The sequence below is a fragment of the Danio rerio genome, chromosome 7 (genome assembly GCF_052040795.2).
Source record: "Danio rerio strain M-AB ecotype USA chromosome 7, GRCz13ab, whole genome shotgun sequence".
Classification (NCBI taxonomy): domain Eukaryota; kingdom Metazoa; phylum Chordata; class Actinopteri; order Cypriniformes; family Danionidae; genus Danio; species Danio rerio.
In genome coordinates this window covers 52,426,982-52,454,665 of record NC_141027.1, presented here as the reverse complement: position 1 = coordinate 52,454,665, position 27,684 = coordinate 52,426,982, and the positions used below count along the sequence as shown (strand labels likewise).

General features: G+C 37.8%; 1 protein-coding gene across 9 annotated transcripts in view; it reads left to right on the top strand.

The window, feature by feature from the left end:
- Positions 1 to 27,684, top strand: part of nhsl2 (NHS-like 2) — a 145,409-nt gene that overhangs the window by 92,636 nt on the left and 25,089 nt on the right. For 2 of the 9 annotated variants that reach the window (XM_087261760.1, XM_087261758.1), the window contains exon 1: positions 1,106 to 1,215. The exons of the other annotated variants lie outside the window; for them this stretch is intronic. In XM_087261760.1, coding sequence (XP_087117886.1) covers positions 1,170 to 1,215 — 46 coding nt within the window. In that variant the 5' untranslated portion in view covers positions 1,106 to 1,169. Of the gene's footprint in view, positions 1 to 1,105; positions 1,216 to 27,684 lie in introns of those variants that run through there. 9 annotated transcript variants of the gene reach the window in all.

The following is a 27,684-nucleotide window of genomic DNA, read 5'->3' as shown; positions in this document are numbered from 1 at the left end:
GGTGATTTTGTGAAAACAAAAACTACAAAAAAAAACAAAACAAAACAAAAAAAACCTTGGGCCATATTTGGCGATTTCCTGAAATGTATATAGAGGTATGTTTTCAGAATGAGCCTTGTTTGCATAACAAAGACATCTCAAACAAAGTCACCTTTGCATTCAAAATTAAATAATTGAGCGAATGACACTTAATGGTAGTTGCCATAAGCATGGATAAAATCTCATATTCATATTCATGACATCATGTCATGGTTATAAAGGTTTCAGTTTTAGTGAAGTGTAACTGACATCTTATTTAGGTCACACTTTATTTTGATGGTCCGTTTGTTGAATTTAAGTTACATGCCAACTAAATCTCATTAGATTATAAGTACACTGTTAGGTTGGGGTTAGGGTTATAGGGTTAGTGTCAGTTGACATGTACTTGCAAAGTTTCCTATAGTCAGTTAAAATGTCTGTTTAAGGAGCAATATCAATAGATATTAAGCAGACAGTCTACTAATACTCAAATGGACCATCAAAATAAAGTGTTACCCATATTTGTTTGAAAAAGAAGCACTTTTTCAAGTGATTAAGATGTTGGTTACACTTAAGAAGATAGCCATGCCACAGCAGATGTACTATTTGTTATGTATATTATGAGACATGTTATATTTCTTTATTACAATAAAGAATAAATGTTATATTTCTTTGTTACAATCCATACGTAATGTTTACTCCTATCGCTTGCTGAGTGTTAATTTTGCACCCTGGTAGGTTTCGCTTGAATGCTTAGTTAATGTTCAGATCGCTTGTCTCCTGTTGGACTTGGGCTTTATGGCTGCTGTGAGTGCCAGCGAGTGTTTCCAGACATCTCATTGGTTATTTGGCTGTCACCTTCAGCCGGACAGGAAGGTACTTGTGGACATGGGAAGGAAAAAGCAGCACCGTGTTGACAATAGCCTGGGGAGGGGGACAACCTAAAAACACTGAGTGCTCATGTATCCTGCTTCCCTCTCTCTCTCTCTCTCTCTCTCTCTCTCTTTCTCTGTCTCTCTCTCTCTTTCTCTGTCTCTCTCTCTCTCTCCTTCCTTCGCTCTGTTGCACAGTTTCTCACTCCCACCTCACATTTTGGTAACTAGAGATCTGTGTGGTTTGAGACAATTCCTTCTCTAACTCTCCTTCCATCTATGGATGTTATTATGGAGAGGCTAGATGTTTTGAGAGGAAAAACAGGTAGGGGATACTATTTTTGTTCTGTGTGTTCAGCGTAGAGCAATGACTGACTGCTTAATAGGGTAATTTCTTAAATATTAAAAACTCAGAGACCCGCCGTGACTGCTGGAAGTATACAGACGCTGTGTAGAGCGACACTGAGGTCAGACAGTAATGCAGGAGGACGTCTGTCAGAGGCTTTCTTTGAGATGGGAGATCATCTTCTCTCCTGAAGCGGGATTTGTGAGCTTACGCTGTCAGCGCTTGTGTTGTAAAGGTTGTATTCTGTCATATTTAATAAGGAGATGTATGCTGTTAGTGTGCACTGCTGATGACTTCGCAATATGTTTTGGTTGAGTAGGTTAATGGTATATAATGTATTAAGTGCTGCAGGGCTTTGTGTGCTATTGTATGTGTGTGTGTGCAGCAAGCAGTGTGTGTTTAGCTTGGTCATGGAATCATAACACACCTCTGTGAAAGTGATCCTGGGTCACAGAAACTCATAACAGTCTCACACACACATAAAACATGCTGAAGCTCAAGACAAGCTGCCCATTTGCCGTTTTCACTCTCGCTTGGGTTCATATTTCAGCACTGAATTCCAGCTTAGTACCACAAATATGGAATAACAATGACACATTTATTGTAATTTACACACGCACACACACATTTTTGTGGTTTATGAGGACTCTTTGTTGGCAAAATATACATATTATACTGTTAAAAACATGCATTAAATCACTTTACCCTACCCCTTCCCCTAAACCCATCTCTCACAGGAAACCTGTGGCAAGTCTTGAATGTCAAAAGACCCTGTGAAGTATTTCTTAAACAGTTTGAATTATGATTACACATGACATGTCCTCATAAACCACTTTCTTTGCCCACTGCAGGTTATACCAATGTCATTATACTGATTTGTGTCCTCGTAAACAACCAAAACCAGTACACATGTGCATAAACAAGCACACACACACACACACACACACATTAAACCTCACAGACTGTTCCAGTTTGAATGCAAACCTTCTGAACATATATGTATTTTATGACCAGCTCACACATAACACACACACACACACACTCATACGGTAGGCTTCCAGAGCTCACTGGCTGATTATGCATGTAAAATAAATGGGAGAGAAAATTAAGCCTCATAGAATTTTTATGCAAACGAGTTTCTAAATGAAGCCTTTGAGTCCAGGCGGCCTTACAGCCTGGCTGACGGTCTAAATGCCTGAGACTGCAGCGAGGGTTAAACCACTGTCTCTCTCTATATGTGTGTGTGTGTATGTGTGTGTTCACACATGGGTTTTTGAGACTTCTGCCAAACCTCTGTCTTTATCAGTCATCTATTGATTCTGCCACTGACAGATAAGTTACAGCAAAAGCCAGCTGCCCACAAGCACAAACTCTCTCTCTCTACATACTTACTTTTCACACAAACACAATCTTCTTTTTTATTTGTGACTTTTCACACTGCTTCTTTGCACATACCTTGTCTTACACTTCTGTGCAGACAACACATCTGTGTCTCATTGCACCTTCTCTCTATCTTTAACCTATATGTTGTTCTAGAAGCCAGAGGAGATGAAGGACGTCAGAGTGATCACATTTAGAAATAATACCTGCATATCCAAAATAATAGTGTGATTTAAAGGTTCAAGACAACCTTTTTGAGATTTCAACAGATTTGTGAGTGTTGAGCATCAATTAAGACAGCGTTAGCACCTGTCACCTTTAAGTGTGAAGAAAACTGGATAATTTTGAGCGGCTATTTTCATGTTCCAGGTTTTGAATAATTTTTGGGGCTGGATCAAAATCAGTGATGTAGCACGAATCTGGTTTCTCATTATTATTCATAGCTGAGTTTTTTTTATCCTATGAGAAGAGCCTGTTTCGTAATCATTCATGCTTTTTTTATCATACAGCACATGCTTTTCGAAGACAGACCTGCCAAGCTGTGAGACCGCATCCGTGCACGGCATGCATTATTTAGCTGTTTATGAAGGGCAATTTTTGTTGCGAGAGCTGTACAAGATTTGGAGAATGGCAGACTTTGTATTTTATCAGTTGAGTTCGTTACCATTCAGACACATCGCCTACTGTATATCCGTGCTGCTGTGTTCGCCTTTGTTTACAATCTCCAGATTACTGGCAGGGCTAAAGGTTGAAATAGATAGAGAAATAATAGGAAACCTTTGGCACATTTTGAATGTCAAAATAAATGTGAAGTATTTCTTAAACATTTTGAATTATGATTACACATGACATGTCTTCATAAACCACTTTCTTTAGCCACAGTAGGTTATACCAATGTCATTATACTAATTTGTTTCCTTGTAAACAACCAAAACCAGTACACATGTACATACACTCTCACTCACACACACACACACACACACACACACACACACACACACACACACACACACACACACACACACACACACACACACACACACACACACACACACACACACACTCATTAAACCTCACAGACTGTTCCAGTTCGAATGCAAACCTGCTGAACATATATGTATTCATTCAATGTGTGAGCTGAATGTCATCTTTGTCCAAACTGTGTCTTTATCATTAACCTTTATTATTTATTTATTTATTAATAACCAAACTGTAGGCTTGAAGCTTATACTGCGATTCTGAACCAAAAATCGAAAACAGAACACAATTGAAGGATGGCATGTTTAAATGAATTATTTATCTGAATCATTGTAATTAATCTGACTCCATTAAAGTTGCCATCATCATTGATAAAAGAAAGAATCTCAACGCCTTAAGGCAGGCAAAGTTATTTTGTTAAGTTAGTTTATTATGTTACATGTTTAAATATACAGACAGTAGAATGAAACAAACTAACATAGAGAAACATAACTGAAACATATGCACTGCTGAGCAACAAAGACAGTATAACTACATTTGTTAGCATATGAGGCTACGCACAGGAAGATGCAAAGTAAGAGCTATTCTTATTTATGAATTAATTATTCATCAGTGTGAGTTAAAACAAACAGCAATGTATAATGATAAAATGTTATGAATAATCTGCATGGCGCATTATTATCATAGAAAACCCCTAGTACAACCACAACATTTAACAAACAGCACAAGCTTTCTCCACATCTGAGTATCTCCAAAGCAGGTCAGATCCACATAATCCACCCGTACGTGTTCCTTCCTGAGCAGGAAGGAGTCCCTGCTTTCTTTGCCCTTTAGTGAGAGTTCATTCATTTACTCCACAGTAGTTTAGTGTAAGGCCAGAACTTGCCCGCTTTGTGTCAGATAAACTTTAGATGCAGAAGTCCTGAAGTCAGCGCATTAGAGCCGCGTCCTCCAGACTCTGTCCCGCTTTGACCTCTGTGTTTTGCCCATGCGAGTCTGTCTTCCCTTGAGGAACGAGCCGACAGCTCATTCCCTCCACTTCTCCCGTTACTCCATTCATCAACACCTTCAAAGATCTCTTTTCATCACAGAGTCTGTGTGTGCTGAGACAGGAAGTGGATGAAGTGCGGCTTCCTGTCAGGACTGTTGCTGGGACAATAGAGCCTGGAAGTTATTTAAAGGTCATTAGTCACTGTGCTTCTTTATTGCGTGTGTGCATAAACTGTGTGTCTAAGCATTTGCAGGGATTATTATGCAGCTCGCTGGAATGCTTTACTTTAATTGGTCAGTTGTGGCATTCTGAGGTTGAAGACTTCTGTATAATAACTGATAAACTGACCGTTAATTAACTGTTGTCCCAGGCAACCGGTTTCCTACACAGCGGTGCTAGTTTCACATCTCTCCTGTAACTCTGGGGGCTCTTTTTGTTTTTGCATAATTCAATTATTTTAAATACAAAGTAATATTTCGTTCCATTTATTCATTTGTTTGTTTAGTAAGGAGCTGCTGTGTAATAAGTGGGGAGGGTGTATGGTCAGATAATTTTTATTAGCTCTTGTTTATTTCATTTCTGTCTTGATGTGGACTACACTGTAATTTTATTAACATGTTTGCACCAGTGAAATAGGGTAAAATAGAGTGGACCTTAGTGCACCGAAAAAGTGAAACTACTTTCTTTCATTTAAAGTAGATTTTTATATTGGGTAAAGTGAAATATTGTGGTTTCTGATTATAATTCATATTATTCAATTTGCCATAATGCAAAAAAAGCAAGCCCCCTAGATAAACTTCTGAAAATGTAGCCCTATATACATTTCAGGAGATCACAAATTATGTAGCCAGAAGTACATATGGCTGCATTTTGTCTTTAAAATGAACGCTTCAGTGCAGTATGACACAATTCCTTTTAGCGCTTACCAGCTTACAGCTTACTTCTGTATGGACGGTTTTCCCGCAGTTTGTCCAGTTAGCTCACCATGTACGTCAGCAGACTTGAGATGCAGAGCAGAGTTGAAAATAATAATGGGTTCGAGACTGGCATAGATTGGTTCCAGAAAGTGGGAAAGACAAAAACAGAAGCCAAAAAATAAAAATTAACAAGTAAATAGCAGGGTGACAATGTGGTAAAATCTGAAAAAAATCAGACGAGGGCTTTTCTTTTTCTGGATTGCTTTTAAAAACTGTCGCTTGGTTTAGGGAAGTGGCTGGGCGGGTCGGTGCATTTAAAAACACTATTGGTTAGGTTTGTGGTAGGAGGAGGGTGGGAAGATCGGTCAATTGGTCAGTCAGTCAGTTGAAAGCGACCTCTGGTTGATTTACGCGAGAACAGCAGGCGCGAGTGGCAGAGTAAGTTGAGTTCTCAAAAAGTGTACAGAGCGGATTCTGGTGAATTCGCGAAAACAAAAACTGCAAAAAACGTAGCTTCTGGGACATATTTGTTGCTCTCCAGAAATATGTATAAGGGTACATTTTCAGAATATGTTGAATATTTTTTTACCTTACACCAGCAGTTTTCATGTAGTTTACTGAAAATAAAATAACTTGCAATATCATTAACATTATATTCATTTTTATAGATGATAAATACAGTTTAACGTTTAAACTAAAAAACAACTTTACTTGGATTTTTATTTTAGGCCAAACCAAAGTAATATTTTTAAATTAATTCATAGTCTATTTTTCCTTGTGCAGAATAAATATTTTTATTAATATTAAAATACATTTTTTTATTTTTAAACCAAGTTAAAACTGTAATTTGAGGACCGTTTATAAATTTAGCTGTAAAAATTACAGTGATTTTTGGGTTGGTCCAAAGCAAGATCATATTTTGATCTAAGGTTAAAAAATAAGCACTAAAGTTAGAAAATATGTTTAGTGTGTCTTTATTTAACAGTATTGTTACTTTGTGTGAATGTATATTTTCTTCTTGACCACAACAAATATTTCTGATTTAGATTTAATTGAATTTTACAGTTTGAACCAAAGTTAAATTGTTCTTTGAGAAAAACAAAAACAAAATTAGCTGTACGTGATCAATCAGTACACAAGATAATTAATGGCAAAGCAGCTAAAATGTCATTATTGTTTTTGACAAAAAGAGAAAACGGTAAAAAATATGAGCCAAAATATATGCAAAATTGTGATTTGTGATTTCAAAAGCAGCTAATTTTCATTATCTCTACTAAGCGGATAAATAAATATTGCTGAACTAATTGGCAGAAGTTTAGCATATCTCATCCACTAAAATTAAGCTTATGTATATTTTATGCAGGTGCCACGGTGACTCAGTGGTTAGCATTGTTTTTTCACAGCAAGAGGGTCATTGGTTCGAGTCCCTGCTGGATCAGTAGGCATTTCTGTGTGGAGTTTGCATGTTCGATTTCCCCCACAGTCAAAAGACATCCGCTATAGATGAATTGAATAAGCAAAATTGGGCATAGTGTATGAGTGTGTGTATGAGTGTGTGTGTGCTTGTGTGTGTGTGTGTGTGTGTGTGTGTGTGTGTGTGTGTGTGTGTGTGTGCGTGCGTGTGTGTGTGCGTCTGTGTGTGCGTTCGTGTGTGAATGAGTTTGTATATGTGCTTTCCGGTAGTCTGGAAAGGTTTCCACTGCATTAAACATATGCTGGAATAGTTGGCGGTTCATTCCGCTGTGGCGACCTCTGAAATAGAGACTAAGCCAAAGGAAAATGAATGAATGAATGAATATTTTATACACATGCCAATAAAATCTGGTTGAAATGATCACTTAAGAGTTGCCATGGCTGAAAAATAGGAACAAATAGATTGAAGTGGTTTACCTCATCTGATCGAAACATTTAATGTGCTACAAAACCATTCCAATAGAAGATATGCCAGACAGATGTGTTTAGTCTTGATCTTGATATGTAGAAAGCTTTTACTGTTAAAATGGAGCTGCACAATCTGTTTCTGTTTTTTATTTTGCGTCTTGGGCTTGTTGGTCCCTGCAGATATCACGTTTAGAAAACCATTTACAAAAGTCTGTAGTTTGCCTGCAGGTACAGGACGTCAACATGACGTCATATTGAGGTTGTATCCCAACGTCGTGGGGACATTTGATTTTGTTTGGAAATGAAAATCGGGTTGACATCATAACCCAACGTCAGGCAAACGTCAATGTCCAATTTTTAACCTAAAATCAACCAACTATCAATGTCTAATCATGTTACACCAAGACATTCTGTGGACGTTACCACTATGACATCTATCAGACGTTGGATTTTGGTCACTTTTCAACACAACCTAAAATCAACCAAGTATCAACGTCATTTGACGTCGTTATTAGACATCAAAATAGCGTTGTCCTTAGATGCTAGACACTAGCAATGGCTAGACAATGAATTTTGATCACCTGATGACATGACCTAAATCTAATCAGTTATTAATGTCTTATGATGTTGTGTGCCTGCTGGGTTTAACCATACACCAGCTTTTCACTGAGGCAGAAGCCTCAACGAGATGTCTGTGGACCTTATCTACACCTTAAAGGTGCATAATGGTATAATACTTTGGGTTACTTTCAAGGTAAATGGGGTAAATAAGGCTGCTAATTATGTGAGAAGCTGTTGTATCCCTGCAGCTACAGATTTGTACATATTCTGTGAGAGTGTACACACACACACACACACACACACACACACACACACACACACACACACACACACACACACACACACACACACACACACACACACACACACAAGCATATATACTGATTGCTCTAAATAATTTTTTAAACAGGTATATAGCACATGGTTTTTGAACAATTGTGGTCTGCCAGATCCCACTGTAATTGAGAATATGCTTAAATGTGGTGCCTGTGAAAACTCAAAGAAGCCTGGGATCCATTGCCCAGTTTGAAGTCACGTTGAATGGATAAATCAGGACACGGAGCCAAAATAAACCAAGTCAACCAATGACATCATAATAATGTTTTCCTGTGGGATTGTTCTAGATTTTTTCAACACAGCAAGCGACAGAAAATAGAGCTCACTCCAGCCAATCAAAACAATTAAAACGTCGATTAGACTTCTAGTCTACGTCTACCTCTCTAATAGAGCCGGCATGAACTTAAACATCATGCAATGTAAACTATTTGCTTTTTAAAAAACACTTAAGCACATTGCTCACGGGTTGCTCTAGAGTGATTTCTGGTTATCTTCTCTGTAGTGTTTTTCCCATCAGGTCTGCTGGTAGCCAGTGTGATTCATTCCCTCTTTGAACATCATTTAAAGCTCTACCAAATGAGAGTTATATTGGTTTTAATTGCTATAAGCAGCATATTAAGTGTTGGCTCTGACTCGAGAGTATGACTGTACAGCATTAATCCTCATCAGCCACCACCAAAGACGTAGAAAATTGGACAGAAGTTCACTATACTTGAAGCACGAGCTCAGTGTGTTTTCGAGGAAAAAAATATCTCTTACCCTTTCTTTAGATTGAGTCATTTTTAGCCCACTCACGCTTGGACACTGACTCTCTGCCTGGATGGTGGATTTTCTGTGAAGACTTTAAGGCATTGTGTCAGCTTGCATGTGTATATATGCTTCATCCTGCTATCTGCTTTCTTAGAGGATTTCCCATTTCTGTAACAGAGCCTGTCAGAGCTTGTACTGTTCGTTCTTTTTACTAGTGACACAGGTTTTTTGCCTTAAAGTGAATTTGTCATCTCCGTTTAGCATGTGTTTCCCCTGAGAAGAGGACCTGTGAGAGACACATTATCCCACTTTCGGTGAATGTGTGATCTGCGGTGTCATTAGACTATTTACAAGGTAAAGACATTTAGCACCAAGCGCTGCATTTAAATCATATGGGACAGCTGATGTACCTGTCATACTTTTGGTATCTACTGAAGCACTGTCAGTTGTATTTGATTTATATTAAATGTAAGGCGGCAGTTTCAGAGAGTTGAACAGTTGCTAAAGCTAAAGATCCTGCCCGGCTTGGATTATCACTGTCCACTGCACATATCCACTCAAGTTTTTTATCCTCACAGATTTTTCTGTTGTTTTCATGAGAGTGACATTTTAGAATGTAAGGCATCCTTTTGTAATATTTAGAATTTTTTGGTTCTACACCTTTCACAGATGACAAATGCATATAAATACTACAGGTGGGCATAGATTATTTTTTAAATCTAGGTTAATCTTGGATTTAATCTAGATTAAAATGGCTCAGTTAAATTCGCCGAAGTCATACAGAATATGTGTGCTACCCAAATAATAAGACTCTAGAACGGGTTTCTCAAGCCAGGTGGCGCATTAGACCAGGGGCTTATCTCCCATTTCTCAAACTGCTTGAGAAACTGTTCTACTATAATAATTGGTGATGAAAATAAATGATGTTCAATAAGATGTACTTGTGTTTACTAACTGTTTATTCATGAACTGTAGGGCTACATAAACTCCAAACAGCCATTTTTGATTACCTTAATCCGACTAAAGTCATGACTGAAATAAAAAGAAATGGAATTAAGACATGGAGTATGCATATATTAGTGGTAAACACAGTGGCGTAGCGCAAAATGCGGAGGCCCCCCTGCAGGGATCGCTGACGGGGCCCCCTGATGAAGGGGGGGGGGGATACGTCATACGTCAATTTGCATATCACTGACGTCATAACGTTCTACCGTTTCTGTTTAACAGCCTATGGTTAATAAAGGGGTATTTATAATTGCACTACACTTTATATAAGCATGTTTATTTAACTACATTTATTGCTGTTTGAATACAGTATATCATTATAGATGTGTAACGTTAGTGAATGTGCAGTAATCTCTCATATGAAATAAACTCAGACAAGTTCAGAAACTGTCACTAAAATATCTGTGATTTTATACAAAAAAAGAATAAACGGTCCAAATAAATTGTTAAAATAAAGGAGAAGTAGATCCGTTTGACTGTACAAGGGAAATACCTTCACACTGCCTGTGCTAAATCATTTGTCGTCGGTACGCAGAGGGGTGATCTGCTCTCGGGCTGCAGGTGGGAGAGGCTGCTGTTGAGGACTGACTGGGCCGCCTGTCAGTGCTGTGAGGCGGGGGAGGGGTCGGCAGCATCACACGCAGCACGTTGAGAAGAGTAGGGACGGTACAGTATGGAAAAATGACAGTCTAAAAAAATCTCCAATAACACATAAAAAAGTCGCGGGGGGGGTCTGAAAAGTCGCTAAATCTAGTGACAAAGTCGCTAAGTTGGCAACATTGGCGGCAAGCAATCAGAATGAAGTAGTCCACCGCTTGAGAGGTGTTCAGAGAACACAGACGTGTGAACTTTGGTTCCGACCACAGTTGTTCCCAACAGTTTATTGAAAATCGCGACGACGCGGGGCCCCCTAATCACGCGGGGCCCCCCCGCGGTGCGTGCCCTGCGGGCCCGTCCGCTACGCCACTGGGTAAACACCGCAGTTAAACTATTACCGTCATGTAGGACTTTTCTCCAGATTTTCCGACAAGATCCACACAAACCACCGTACGAACACACACACAATGCGAAATGCTGAAGTTTTTTTCTTTCCTTTTGCAGTGCGTTATTAAATTCCATAACACTCTCACCAGTCCTTACTCCTTATTTGTGTCTATTACCCTATTAGTGAAACTGCCGAACTGCAGTTAAAGTTAGGCATCCTGCTGATTTGATTCAGAAGGGCACTTTTCTGTCAGACGGCTCACCGGTCAGGTATACATCCGCGCGAAAATATCAGGGTGAAAGTCATCATAGTTTGCGTAGAAAAGACCCGGTGATATTTTTTAATCATGCGATTAATCAGCACATTAACGCCGATAATAGCCCACCACTAATAAATACATTCAGACCAATTAACTTAATGGGCTCTATTTCAACGATCAAGGCGCAAAGTCTAAAGCGCAGGGCGCAAAAGCAATAAAAGCGTGTCTGAATCCACTTTTGCTGAATGGAAAATAAGGTTTGTGTCATGGTGCATAGTCTAACAGGATTGTGCTTATTCTCTTAATGAGTTATGGGTGTGTTTTGAGCATAACGCGCATTAAACAAATCAGAGACTCATCTCCCATTCTCTTTAAAAGTCAGTAAGTTCAATTTTCTAAACAATGCGTACAAATAACAAAATATCATGGATTACCTGCAAAAGCCAGTTGCTCTTGTTAACCTTAACCCTTGCTCAAAATACTTCAAAATAGTTCATCTCTCAAAATTTAAATCTGTGTCAATAGGTGTCAGAAGTCATTGTGTACTCTGGAGAGCTGTTCTGATGTAAACCTATGGCTACAGGTTTGATGACAACTACATTATCATGTTTGGTTATACTTTAGTGTATTTGGATGTTTGATTTCAAAAGACTGGACAATACTCACATTTATGCTTTTTGTTGACATACCATGTAATTGTGTTACAGAAAGCACAAGATAGCACTGCATAGCACAAAGAAAAAAAGAATAGATTTAGAAAAAAATCTAATTGAAATGTGTAGAAATATGCAGAATGACAATTATGTCATTCAATTCAATGACTAACTTGTTTAATTAGTTTGCATGTAAAGAATTATGCCATAAACCAAATATTGTGGGGGGTGAGACTGCATTATGATCAACATGACATAAGTAGTAGATAATGTAGGAAACATCAGAGAATTGGGCATAATCATTTGCCTGGATGTACCAAACATTTGCAACTTGTTCAAAGAAATGAGAAACTGTTGAGAAACTTTTTTTTTTTTTTTTTTTTTTTTTTGATGTGCACAAGTAACACCATGATCTGAAGATCATGAACAGGAAGTTTTAAGAATTTCAAATCTGATCTGAGAAATAGACCAAAGTGACAAGTGACTGAGTAAAACTGTAAACCTGATAACTTGTAACGGAGTCTCACTATATGGTAATTGTAATTTTACCCTACATTTCAGTTCTTTTTACACTTCTGCATGGTGGCTCGTATCCAAGCTGAGCAATCTAAATGAAAAATAATGCGATTAGTAAAAAAATGTATGTTCCCTTTTTCTAGTACAGAAAGGACAGTTTAAAGTGTCAGTTTGAATCGTAGACTGTAAAAGATATGGACATAGTATCCGTGTATGACGTCATCCATATGTTTCTGAAAAGCGCAAATGAAGCTACAAGTGGGCGTGGCCAATCATCGCTATTTTATTCGTGCATCCAAAAAAGGGCAAAGAGGTGAAGCGTGAACAGAGCTACAGACGCCTGATATCATTTTGCTTAGACAGGCTTTTCTTTAGGAGAAACGCTTAATACTTCATTCCCTGTGACTCGTTTGTGTTCTGACCACATGTGCTTGGTTGTATACTATATCAATAAAGTGTTTACACTTTTAAAAACACTGCTGTAACACGTTGAGCCACTAAACATTGTTCTCATGACATGTTTCTACTGGATGAAAATGCGAATTACTTCCAAATACTTCAAATATAGTCTGTGTTAGTAAATGCAAGGCTATAACTGTATGACAATGTTTCAGATAACTACAGCTAATCAGTCTGTCAGATTCTGGAGTGCTTTACAGGTCTAAAGAAAATTATGAATGATAAATGATCTTAAATAAAACAGATGTATTTATAAGTGTATAATTTCTCTCACCTGGGAAATGGAGGCCACTTGAATGGTTTGTGAGCACAATTAAGGGCACACAGCATGCCATATCATCTGATAATTGTAGGAAATAATTCCAAAAAGCAATTGACTGTGTAAAGCCACATAAAACAAGACATTATGATTATGCCGAGTTCAGTGGCTAATCAGCAGGTGTCAGCTGAGGTGAAGTGACGGCGATCAGCAAGACCTAGCTGTCACTCAAGTGGCCACGCCCTTAATTATGTAGACTTGATATAACTGAATATAATTGAAATGGATGAGTTGTAAATAAATTCACCCCACTCACAGTTGTCACGAAGGGTAATATTAGCTATATACACCAAAATCATTCTTTGTACCAGGCTATAAACACGTTTTTTCTGCTGTAAGGTTGGCCATTATAACAATGGGCTCAATAAAAATGTGCTCTATTATGGAGCCAGGCCTAGTGGAATTTCAATAACTTGCAGTTTCAGTTACTTCCATATTAGCTTCAGGAGGAAGACTGGGATGTTGCCACTTGGTGTGAATAAAGGCCAGACCTGCTAAAAAAGAATCACTGCAAATTATTTAGTCAAAAAACGTATCCAGTTAAAAATTGTGCATCCTTTTGTCAAAGTGTTTTGAAATGCCGTCTAATCTACACTCTTATTAATAATGTAACCACACTTGGGACTCATCTGTGAGGTAGTTTTTACTTAGCGTTCGCTAAAATCCTTGTGAGGAACAGGATGAGTTTATGGATAAGGCTGTAGGGGATGTGAAAGCAAGAGTAGTGTAGAGAACGAGAGGAGGATCAGGGGAAGGCCAGCGGTCACATTTCCTATCCTCCACACACTTCCTCTTTGGAAAGTGTGCGCAGTTGAGCGTGTTTGTTTCTCAGACACACTGACACATAGACACACTTTCGCTAATAGTCCGTCTTTCAGCACTTGTCGTTCACACATGCTTACTGGCACCAGAGGAAACAGACGGGGAGGGTGAAGCAGTGCAGAGCGGCCCGTGAGGAAGCGTCAGTCAGTCACTACAGTCAGCACTGCTGGGACCAACACTGCAGCATATGCAAACACATTACAGCCTCTCCAACACTCTCTGCCATGTTTCAGGCATTGAGGAGGTGTCATGGAATCTGTGCGAGCTAAACTCTTGTGGTTCATTCTCCACTGGGAAAGGGGAGACTGTGGTTTCACTGATGCCTGTGTTGCATCCATAGAAGTTGTAAATGTTGTACAGATCTGGAGTCATCTGAAGATAATGGGAGCTGGATATTTACATGTAGTAAGTAGCAAGGGAATGGTGAGAGGCTATTTCTCAATTCCAAGAGTGCAGAGAATGGACTTGCTTTCTCGTGGAGAGCGGTCTTGCCAGGTTACCTCGGAAGAACGAACTCGGGAGACCGCAAGAACAGAGAACACGTCCTGTGAGAAATGAGATGCTGCATTTTTCCTGATGGTCACGTGACCTTCACGCATTTTTAATGGAAAATGATTTAAACATTATAGCATTCATACAACGATTTAATGTTTTTCCCCTTTTCAACATACTGTACACTTACAGGCCACTTTATTAGGTACACCTGTCCCTTTGCTTGTTAATGCAAATTTCTAATCAGCCAATCACATGGCAGCAACTCAGCATTTAGGCATGTAGACATGGTCAAGACGATCTGCTGCACTTCAAACTGAGCATTAAAAGGGGAAGAAATGAGAATTAAGGGACTTTGAACATGGCATGGTTGTTGGTGCAGTATCGGCTGGTCTGACTATTTCAGAAACTGCTGATCTACTGGCATTTTCATGCACAGCCATCTCTAGGGTTTACAGAGAAAGGTCCAAAAAAGAGAAAATATCCAGTGAGCGGCAGTTCTGTGGGCGCAAATGCCTTGTTGATGCCAGAGGTCAAATGAGAATGGCCAGACTAGTTCAAGCTGATAGAAAGGCAACAGTAACTCAAATTCACATCATGAATGTGCAGCCAACAAATCTGCAGCAACTGCGTGATGCTATCATGTCAATATGGACCAAAATCTCTGAGGAATATATCGAGTCTCTTGTTAAATTTATGCCATGAAGGATTAAGGCAGCTCTGAAGGCAAAGGCAGGTCCAACCCAGTACTTGTAAGGTGTACCTAATGAAATTACCAGTTAGTGTATATAATATGCACAAAAAACTTAAAAATATACGTTTCGCATTACAAAACATATTTTAATATAAATTTCAGCAAATAACCCTTAATGTGTTTATGGCTTTATTGAGATTTCCAAGTTCACTTTCACCATCTCATTTAGAGAAACTCCTGAGATAAATAAGTTATATGTATGAACTTTAATAAAAAACAGGTATAGAATGCTGCACCTACCACCTCCCTTATTCAGCCGCACTGACTTCTGGGACTTTTTGAGCGAGTTTTGCGCTCAAGTCTGCATCCAATCATCCTGAATATCAACATCCGAGAACTTTCACGTGTCTTCCCTTTTTGTGGTCTTTTTGTAACTGAACTTTGATGGTTGATGTTTGTTACACGAGAACGCTGAAGAACACTGAAGTTTCCTAAATGTTGACAGAATGTCCTTTAAAGGGATAGTTTTTTTTTTTCAATTTACTTACCCTTATGTAGTTTCAAACAAAGTTTCTAAAGAAGATACTTTAAAGACTGTTACAAACCGCTAACCACTTCTAAGTGGATTGAACCTAAAACAATTAAGTTGTTCCAAAAAGCTTTTAAGAACTGTGTTGTTTCAGCTTAATTTAAATAAGTAGTTTAAACAAGAGTTAAAGTCATTTTTCAGCATTCTTCAAAATATCTTCTTTACCGTTTAACAGAGGGTGGTTTGGAGCAAGTAAAAGGCAAATAAATGGCGACGGAATTTTCATTTTTGGGTGAACTTTCCCTTTAAATAACAGTTGACAAAAATATATAAGCCATCTTTAGCTCATCCACTCTATTGCTATGGCTTTAATGTTGTTTTTTTCCAATTGGTTTGTTGGTCTGTGAATGTTTTCACATACTGTGAAAGCTGTATGGGAAACATAAATGTGAGTAAAATATGTTGTTGTGTCTTGATTACTTGATTACTAGATAACATGGAATGTTATCAGAACCTTCCATATATTTGCATGAAAGCTGTTCAAATTGTAGTAAATAACGTTATTAAAATAATGGTTCAGTAGCAGTTTTGTAATTTTTGATATTAGAACATTAATACAATGTGGATAGAATGTTCTAATAACATAAGTAACATTTAATACAACATGAAACGTTATGACACTGAAACGACACTGAAACATTATGAAAACATTTTGAATAACCTTATTATAATCAAAAGATGACATTATTGCAGTACATTGTCTATTCTATAACATTAAAAATATTAACATTAAGCAACTTAATAGCCATGTTAAGGATACTTTTTTAAAACCTAAATATTTAGATGGGATAACATTGTATTTGATGCAAAACTAAATAAATCCAATGAAAATATTTCCCCTTCTCTCTCTCATATGGATAGCACACATTTATTTGTACTGTATACTATATTGATGATCTTGATATCAACATTAGAGTTTTGTGGCTTTTAGTTTGTAGGTTTTCAGTCATTTACAAGTGTAAAGAAAAATTGACAATGTTCATTTCACAGTTAAATCAGCAGATATGAACATTTCAAATATACAATATAGTCTTTGGGGCTGTACAAACACAATGCATTTTTGCACTTCATAGTTTTTTATACACTATAGAGTAACATATTAAACCAGGGGTGTCTAAACTCAGTCCTGAAGGGCCGGTGTCCTGCACAGTTTAGCTCCCACTTGCTTTAACTCACCTGCCAGGAAGTTCCTAGTATACCTAGAAAGAGCTTGATTAGCAGGTTCAAGTGTGTTTGATTTGGGTTGGAGCTAAATCCTCCATGACACCGGCCCTCCAGGGCCCAGTTTGGACACCCCTGTATTCAACTTTTTTATTGCATTTTTGCATCATCTAATGCATGAAGTGGTCTATAATCCTGGCAATAATGTTAAAAGACATTACACAGTCAGACGCTGACCAGTGGCAAGAATTACCAGATTATAGTATTTCTCTCATGTTTAATTGCTGAAATCAAGCACCAACAGTTGCCACAAAATACCAACAGGGGTAACATAACATGACCTGATGATGTCCTTAGTTTAAAAAACCAAACAGCACTGTATGTCTTGAGCTGATTCTTTGGTTCATACGCTTAAATCAGATCATGACCAGCTAAGAACTGCTTTAAATAAGCTCAAACCAGCAGCCATGCTTCACAACATCTAACCAGCATTTTTTCCAGCAGGGTTGGTGTTGACTGATGTCTGCTGGTGCAGTAAAAAAACCTCTCAAGTCGCAAGACCTTGTTTTTTTCCCCCTATACCACTGGCCTGCATCTCATGTTCTGTGTAAATAGCCCCTTATTCCTCTGGGAACATGCACAGAAAAAGTGATGACTTGTACATTTCTGTCATCAATAAATCACTCTTTAGTATGAGAATGTTTCTCCGCTTGGAGTGCCCAAATACCACTCACCTATTTCTAGCAATAACAAGTAGGAAATCAAGTAATATGATTTGTTTGGGGGGTGTCACGCTGTGAATACTTATGAAGATATGATTTTTTAGGCTGGGTCAGTTGGCATTTCTCTGTAGAGCTTGCATGTTTTCTCCATGTTCACGTGGGGTTCCTCTGGGTGCTCCGGTTTCTCCCACAGTTCAAAGAACTGAATAAGCTGAATTGGCCATATCTGTGTGAAAGAGTGTGTTCCCAGTGTTGGGTTGCGTCTGGATGGGCATCTGCTGCGTAAAACATATGCTGGATAAGTTGGCTGTTTATTCTGTTGTGGTGACCCCAGGTTAACAAAGGAGCTGAAAATGAATGAATAAATGAATGATTTGTTTGTGTTTCTTGAAGGGTTAGTTCACTCAAAATTGAAAATTCAGTAATTCATTTTGCATCCTAATGTTGTTCTATTCTCCTGAAATCTTTGGTCCACATATGTAATAGTTTTATTAAATCCAAGAGCTCTCTTATCTGCACTCCTACAGTGCATCCGGAAAGTCTTCATAGCGCTTCACTTTTTAAACATTTTGTTATGTTACAGCCTTATTCCAAAATGGTTTAAATTAATTTATTTCCTCAACATTCTACACACAATATCCCATAACGACAATATGAAAATAGAGTTTTTGAAATTATTGCAAATTTGTAAAAATAAAAAAAGTAATAAAATCACATGTACATAAGTATTTACAGCCTTTGCTCAATACTTTGTTGATGAAACTTTGGCAGCAATTACAGCCTCAAGCCTTCCTAAATATGATGCCACAAGCTTGGCACACCTGCCTTTGCCCATTCTTCTTTGCAGTACCTCTCAAGCTCTATCAGGTTGGATGGGAAGCGACGGTGTACAGCAATTTTCAGATCTCTTCAGAGATGTTCAATAGGATTTAGGTCTGGGCTCTGGCTGGGCCAATCATGGACATTCACAGAGTTGTTGTAAAGCCACTCCATTGATATTTTGGCTGTATGCGTTGGGTCATTGGCCTGCTGGAAGATGAACTGTCGCCCCAGTCTGAGGTCAAGATTACTCTGAAGCAGGTTTTCATTCAGGATGTCTCTGTACATTGCTGCATTCCTCTTTCCGTCTATCCTGACTGGTCTTCCAGTTCCTGCTGCTGAAACACATCCCCACAACATGATGCTGTCACCACCATGCTTCACTGTAGAGATTTTCATGCTTCACTGCCTGATTTTTTCCAAACATAACGCCTGACAATTACTCCAAAGAGTTCAATTTTAGTCTCATCAGACAAGAGAATTTTGTTTCTTATGGTCTGAGAGTCTTTCAGATGCCTTTTGGCAAATTCCAGGTGAGGATTGGCTTTCATCTGGCCACTCTACCATACAGGCCTGATTGGTGGATTGCTGCAAAGATGGTTGTCCTTCTATATGGTTCTCCTCTCTCCACAGAAGAACGCTGGAGCTCAGAGTGACCATGGGGTTATTGATCACCTCCCTGACTAAGACCCTTCTCCCCCAATCATTCAGCTTAGATGGCCGGCCAGCTCTAGAAGTGTCCTGGTGGTTTCAAACATCTTCTACTTATGGTAAATGAAGGCCACTGTTTTCAGTGAAAATTTCAGAGCAGCAGAATTTTTTCTGTAACCTTCTCCAGCCTTGTGCCTCGAGACAATCCTGTCTCGGAGGTCTACAACAATTCCTTTGTCTTTATGCTTGGTTTGTGCTTTGGCATGCACTGTCAACCCTGGGACCTTATATAGCCAGGTGTATGCCTTTTCAAATCATGTCCAATCAATTGAATATACCACAGGTGAACTCCAATGAAGCTGCTGAAATATCTCAAGAATGATCAGTGGAAACAGAATGTACCTGAGCTCAATTTAGAACTTCACTGCAAAGGCTGGGAATACTTATGTACATGTGATTTTTTAGCTTTTTTATTTTTAATACATTTGTAACAATTTCAATTTTTCACATTGTCATTATGGGCTATTGTGTGTAGAATGTTGAGGAAATAAATGAATTTAAAATTTTTTTTGGAATAAGGCTGTAACATAATTGCAGGGATTTGGATTCTATTTTAATTAAAAAAAAACTTGTTGTGTTTCTATCACCCCAGTATGACAGTGGACACACTATACCTACACACAGTTCTATCCAAACAGCTTACAAAAGTTGATTTTAAAAGGTTGATAGGTGCCCTTTAACATTATTTTCAAAGATGAACAAATGTCTTAGGGGATTAGATTGACATGAGGGTCAGTAATTAATAACAGAACCTTAACAGAAGTCTTTTAAGCTGTTTAAATCTGATATATAAATTATTTTATTTGGCTGAAATTCATATTAAAATATCCATTGCTTTTATCCCTGGTGGTACCAAATGCCAAATGTAGTTTTCCTTGACTGCAATGAAAATGGAATCATGACAGACCCTTTAACATGTCCTGCCCCATTTCTTATTTGAGCAAAGGAGACAAAGAACAACAAGACATTCTTCAACTCTAATAAAAGCACTTAGACTCTAATATAGGAATTTTTCACCCTCTCTGTGTTCACAGCTTCATCATCACACTGTACATACAGTTACCATGGAGAAAAAACAACAGGGAAACACAATCTTTCCATAAATATGAGCTGCGTCCATGTAGGGTGCAAGTCTGGCTTAGACATTATGTGTTGATTTCACACTTGGATCATAGTTTCCAACCCTCAGCTGAATGTTTCTGTGTAGATGTGACAGGTGAGAGCGGATGTGAGTGTTTTCATCATTAGCCGATCGATTTAATTAATTGTGCGGCTGTTTTATATGATCACTGTGAGGACTGAGATGGGTACACACCATCTGCCGGAGTAAATCGCAATCATTCACTGCAGTGTTTCACAGCTCTCTATTGGTGCTCATCCAGGTATGGTGGTGATGTTGTCATGAACCTTCCCTTAACTCCGTCGGACATCTTTGAGGAACTGATCACTATCACCTCACGTTCGGAGCTGCTGTGTACGGTCTCTGTGTGCACTCAGTAAAAAAATCATCAAGGTCTCGAGTCTTGCTTGACGGTGTGGAAAGGCTTCAATCTCACACATCGGTGAAAGGAGAGAGGGAAAGATTGGGCGAAGGGCAGAAAGAGAGTTCAGATTGGGATTCATGCCACCACAATTATCCTGTGAGAGTAATTGCTTTTGGCAGCACTCGCTGTACGATCACAGAACAAAAACACAATTTGATTCCTGCGTGTATGTGAGCCGATAGGAGTTGGTGAGGGACACCGACACCATTTCACGAGTGTATCCTTTACTCTTGCTGAATCTGTGCGAGCTTCTGTCATTGTGTTTCTAAACACGGCACTTACATTTTAATTCTCGCGTGTGAAGCAAGAGCTCAGTCGACTGTGGATAAAAATATGACGATATCTGAACAAAAAGGGAATCACTCATCAAAGCTTTTAGCGTTGGCTAAGTAGAGAATATTTAATGGAAGTCGATTTTATGCACTATTTATTAGTTCATGTCCATACAGCCAAGGGGTGTTTGAGGATGAAGGCAGTAGCTCCTTGAGATGAAGAAATAATTGGCAATCAAAAATAAAACAAATAGTGTGTGAAAGTAGCTCCGTCCTGCAGTATTGTAAAGTTTCACTATCTTCTCATCAAGCTCCTAGTGTGCTGTAAATGGAAGAGACGAAAGATATCCTGCCAGGCAATTTTGTGTTTAATAGTCAACCACTAGAGGTCTAAACATAGACGGCATGGCTAAAACAAGGCTAAATGTGAGCTGTCAGTTAATATTGAATAGATGTCTAAGAATAGACAGACTTCTTCACATGTGTAGTCATTCATTTCTATCTACTTACTAGATGACTAGTCTGCTTTATTCATTTGTTTTTAAAATAGTTTTGTTGCTGTTTGAAGGTCTCTTCACATCCTGATGAAGCAATAATTAAATTATGTGGTCCAAATGTATTTATATATATTTAAAGAGCCCCTATTATGCATTATAAAAGGTTATATTTTGGTTTTGGGGGTCTCCAACAACAGGCTGATATGCATGCAAGGTTAAAAAACACTTTCATGAGACTTCCGGTATGCAGCTAGGAGAGTGAGACGTGTACGGGTGCCGTTCTGTAAATTCAATCTAATTCAGACAGTAAAAGGGACATTCTGGGCTTTTAAAGACTCAAAGTGACGTCCACAATGGTAAAGATCCTTTCAAATCTAGCTAGAACCTGTTTTTATCATCAATATGCCTAAAAAAACACGTTCATTGTCTTATAATATGCATTGATTTTTACCTAATTATCCCAAAAACTCCCAAATGACTCATTCAGCAATTAATTTCTTCCCAAACCTCTTCTTTGTATGATGCTAATCTGCGCTGATTGGTCCGATTACCCAGTCTGTTGTGAGTGGTTGACTGCATTCAGCACGAAACAGAGAAAAAACACCCAGCATGGCTATGAAGTATTCAGATTGAAGTGTATATGAGTGTATATAAGTGTATATGAGTCCAATGCAGGAATGCATTAAAGCAATGCAGTTAAACACGAGCATTTACTCTACTCTTAAACCTAACCCCAAGTAATAACAATGACACACATTCAATATTAATCCACACAGTGGAAATAGTTGAACTGTTTTGAAAATTGACTGCATGTGTGTAGGAACAGCTGATTGTGGCCATGGCAAAGATAAATAGCAGTAGATCGCAAGCTCAGAAACGCATTTAAATCAGTAAAGGAAGAAGCACGCGTCACCTTTTTAGAATTTTTTTTTGATGCAATATGTGAATAGCCCCATACAGATTTAACCTGAGAACAGGCACGTATCTGTAATAGATACGGGATTACAAACCGTGTGAAGTGATTACAAGTTACAACGCACAATTAAACACATAATTTGCAAACTACAGAAAACGAGGCAACAGTATTAATGACACTTACATGTTGTGTAAGAAGGAGAAACATGTACAGGATCTGGAGAAAGAAGAATGGGTCTATCTCTCAGGGATAATAATCTTGCTGTTATGATTAATCACATAATACCTTGCTCTCCACTAGTGTCTTAAGGAAAAGGCGTGTTCACGTTTTACCGGATCCGTCTCTTCATATTTGTTGATGTCCCATTACGACATCATAGATGTGATTGTGTGTGATTGCGTCATGGATGAACCTCAGTGAGGTTCATCGTCATCAAAGCAGACAACTGTGTATATAATATAATAACATTGTGTAGTCCTATAATGTTTGTGTATTACGAAGCCGCTGACAATATGCCAGCTTATAAAATTGCTTTTAATGTGTGTGCAGCTGTGCACATTTTCACATTTGCATCAAGACCCTGTGCGCTCTATGTAAATAATAAATCAAGCCAGGATATATTTGTTATTGTCCTCTATAAGTCATCTGTCCTTATGTCTTCATTAATTTAGTGCTAAAGCTTAGCACTTGAGATTTGATACCTGAAAGTTTCATAAATTTAGATGATATTACAAATTCAGAAAAATATATTTTACAATTATTTAAAACTATTAAAAAGCAGAGACTACGCTGAAGGAAAGAGAAAGGGAAAGTGATAAACTCTTTTTAGCAATGTATGATATTTTTTCAGGGTGGAATGTTAAAGTATATTAGGCTGCTCAATTCAACTGGACTTAATATTGTTAAAGAGTCGACTAAATTACAGGAAAAGTTATATTCTGTGGACACAAGAGCATGAGCACTAAACCGAGTTAGCGGCGCCATCTAACGGCAATGTGTGTATCTGTCCCAACATTGAAGTACAAAGTAGGCCTATTACTTGGGATTCTTTTAAACTGCTAAACATTTAAACTGATAAAAGAAACATAATTGTGTGGCCAATATCAAACATTTATATAAAGAATATTATTTTGTTATTATTTTTACAATTTCTATTAATATTATTATTTATAAGCACACACACTATATATATATATATATATATATATATATATATATATATATATATATATATATATATATATATATATATATATATTATATGTGTTTTTAAAGAATAAATCTATTTTTTAATCACTATTTTGTGATCACATGCCAGCGATGTTGACGTGTGCAGGCAAAAGATCTAAACAAAGAACAAATCATTCATTCGACTCAATAGAATCAATAGTTTTAAACACAGTGCACTTTCATATTTAAACCTGAGCTGGATGTTTTCATTCCCTTAGAGCTGTTACACACTGCATGGAATGTCATTTACAAAAACCCATAATAGGGTTTTTTTAATACTATGTGGAAGGTGTAGGACCAAGTAAAGTTTGTCCAATTGTAACGTTCAGTCCGAACATTACGATAGGTTGTCTATAAAAATATTGCATACAGATGTTGTTTAGTGCAAGTTCATGCTTTCAGGAGGTGTAGCTTCAGATAGTGATTTGCAGGGTGGAATTTAGGATTTCAGTGCTATCAAGCTAGCCTTAACATTTTCCAAGATCTCCTATTGCACCTTACAAGTAGGGTTACCACTTTTACATACAAAAAAATAAGGGATGCATACTGCAGCGTGGGCCACTATCCCCTATCACAGACCCAATAGCATGCCAGTGGTGGTAAATCGCAACGTAAAATATTTTTTCAGGAAAGTGTGAAAACTTGGACATCAAAATAAACTGTCTTTTATTGAAATCTGTGTAAACAGATACAGTCAGTCCTTTTCTGTCACAATTCTGCAGCACTGATATAGCTGATGTTATGTTTAATAGTGTGGTACACCTATATGTTAACTTAGCTGAACATACTAATGAACCTAATTTTAAAGGGTGGTATTGATAACAGATGTGGTTTTAAAATATTTGTAATTAATTGCAGTAACACCTATCCAAACATGGAAACAGCACATACATGAACTAGCTACAAACATTAGCAAATAAAGTTTTCAAATAGCATTATTTTCTAATTTAAAAAAATAAGTAAAGTTGCAATTTATTAGTTTAAATTCCTTACATGGCCATTATGTTGTTTATTAATGTTTTAAATGTAATGGTTCATGTAATAAATGAATGCCTATGTTCCTGACTTAACCTAAACAAACAAATCATAATATTACATTGGAATGTAACACTAACATTGTACAGAATTTTTACAAATTACAATTTTTGATCTTTCAACTTTGTGAAGCTCTGTCATTGCGGGAATGCTGCTCTCCGGAAGCATGATGTCACACGTCTGCCAGACCCGCAAGAGACACAGAGAACGCTCTCCGACAAATCGTGCAGTTGGCTTGATAACAATTTATAACACTCTGCAGCCAGGTATTTGTTTCCTCCCACTCTCTGCGGTAATTTTGCAGTCGCTTGCGTTAAGACGCGGAGGGTTACCTGGAGAAGCATCTTCCCTTACTCTCTTTCAAGACTTGACAGACTTCGCTTAAAAGACCGCCCACTTCACTGGACAAAGACCAATCAAACTAACAATGACATCAGGTATTACCCAATCAAAAGTAGGAAATGAGGCATCTTAATAAAATGCGAGTGGGATGATTAGAATGAAAAGCTATTTAAAAAAAAAAGATAAATAAGGGACAAAACACTTCCTGTATTGATTCAAAACGGGACAAGGAATTTCTTTCTTAAATACAGGACGATTCCGTATTTTATGGGATGGGTGGCAACCCTATTTACAATTAATCCTTATACAGTTGACCATGAATATATCAGGAATTTTAAGAGCCGTTTAAACACTGAGGGTCAACCATGTCAATAGTAAATTGATCACCGACTGATTTTAAGAAGTCAACACAGAAATCTGATACCGGTCATGCCCAAAGTGAATGTAAACAAATAAATGGATATGGTCAAACAATCAAACCTGTGCATTAAGACTTAGTGTAAACACAGCCTGAGGGTTTTCCCCCGTTTCGCTTGTCTTCTTTTAACTGGATTTTCCTCTTAGAACACCAAACAAATATAAAAAAATATATGAATTATTCAGAGCTTCTTTAGGCAGTTTTTTTAGTTTGACCAAAAAACACATCAGAATATGCCTTTAATCAGCACAGCGTGATTGTTATGTGAATAAGGAAAAGCCAAGTAGTGTCTCAGATGGCCTCTGTCTTTACAGCCATCATGTAAGGGTCTCGCTGCAGAGATGTCATGCCATGTTAAATGTCCTGTAGTTCAAAGATTTAACTCATGCAAGTTAATCAGCCACTAATGAAGGTGAGAGCATTGGGCTAATTAAGCGTAGCATGTATGTGACTGAGTTCAGGGGTGTATGGTTGGCACGACAAGAAATGGAAACATGGAAAGACTAGATGTTACATTAGACAGACGACGATTCAAGTAGTCTTACTCTAATTAGGCGGGAGTTTACTTTTTGTGTAGATATTCTTTATTTTAATCAAACATGGTGGCAATGCTTAGTTTTATTGAGCCTAGGTTTGTATCTTACTACAGTGATTCTTAACCATGTTCCACGTTTTGGATGTCTCCTTTGTTTGTCACACACATTACAGGTCTTTCAGTCTCAGCAATAGGGCTGATGATCTTAATCAGATGTTTAGTTAAGGAGACATGGTAATGTGCAGTGCTGGTGGTCCTCCAGGAATGTGGTTGAGAAACACTGTCCTGAAGCACTGTGTCTGTGACAGAAAATCTATCAGGACCCAAAACTAACTACTTATTTACTAGTATTTACTTAAGTGGATTTTATATTGTTATTTATTATTAAGAGAAGTTTGATTTATATAGCACATTTCACACACACTGGTCATTCAAATTGCTTTATATAAACAAGAATAAAAGATAAAAAACCATGAACAGTATACAAGTATAAGAAATGAAAACAACAAAGAATAAAAATTATTAAAAACAAATTGTGCAAAATGTGTTAAAAGGGTTTAAAGGAATGAAAACGAATAGAAAGACACAATAGTGCAATCTGTCAGACCTATGACAGTGCTCATTCACTAAGTGATGTTTTATAAACAAATTTAAGGAGAGGCATGATCAATTTTGATGAAGCTAATTTATTATTCATAATCATTCTATTTTCTAATCAGCTTAGGACCAAACCCCTATAAATAGTTAAAGATGTAATACCTCTGTTTTCTCTCGAATTCAGCATCCCTCCACCACCCCAACTCCACACTATTAAACCTAATACCTACATAAGTCTGAGGGGGGAGTGTTCTGGAGCCGGGCTAGACACTGTGCGTGGACCCCTATCTCTCTTTTTATTCTGATAAGGGGAATAACATGAGTTAGGGTATCTTTCTAAGCTCAGAGCCCTCTCCCTGGACAGCATGCCAAATATGCATTTTCTTGTCACGTTCGCTTGTGATCTATGTCTGGAAAGATTGCTGGTGAACTACAAATTAGTGACGAACTAAAAATCCCTACATGTCGCTATGCACACACCTGTGTCCACTTTCCACTAAAACCCACACTCAGCTGAAACCTGTGATCAAGGATTGTTTGGAATATGTATATATACACACACCCTGCACACATTAGTTTGGGACTGAGTCTTTAATTTGTGTCATGTGTGTGTACCATAGTCTTGTCTTAGTTTCTTGTTTTATTTCTGTTTGTTTATTTGATTCGTTGTACGATTATGATTTTGGATGTTACTTTATTTACCACCTGTTTATCTGCACAACAATTCAACCATTGAATGCACTTGGATCTGATGCTTTTGTCTTCACATTTGTAATTTCTCTCAAGCATACACTGGCATTGGTTTCCGTAATACTGGTTTATTTGATGGCCTTTCCCCCAAAATCCACTGTGAAAACCAAACAATAAATACAAAACTTTAGAAACTTCAAACACAAAATACAAATATAAAGTTAAATACCTCGTTGGCTGCATGCTATATGTCTATAGTCTTGAATACTCCTTAAATCTCTTGTTCAAGTCCTTTGAAGTTAAAACATTCACTGGCGTGCACATGCAAACAGTTTGTGTTTGCCGCTTGCTTGCTTACCGGGAATGTGAACC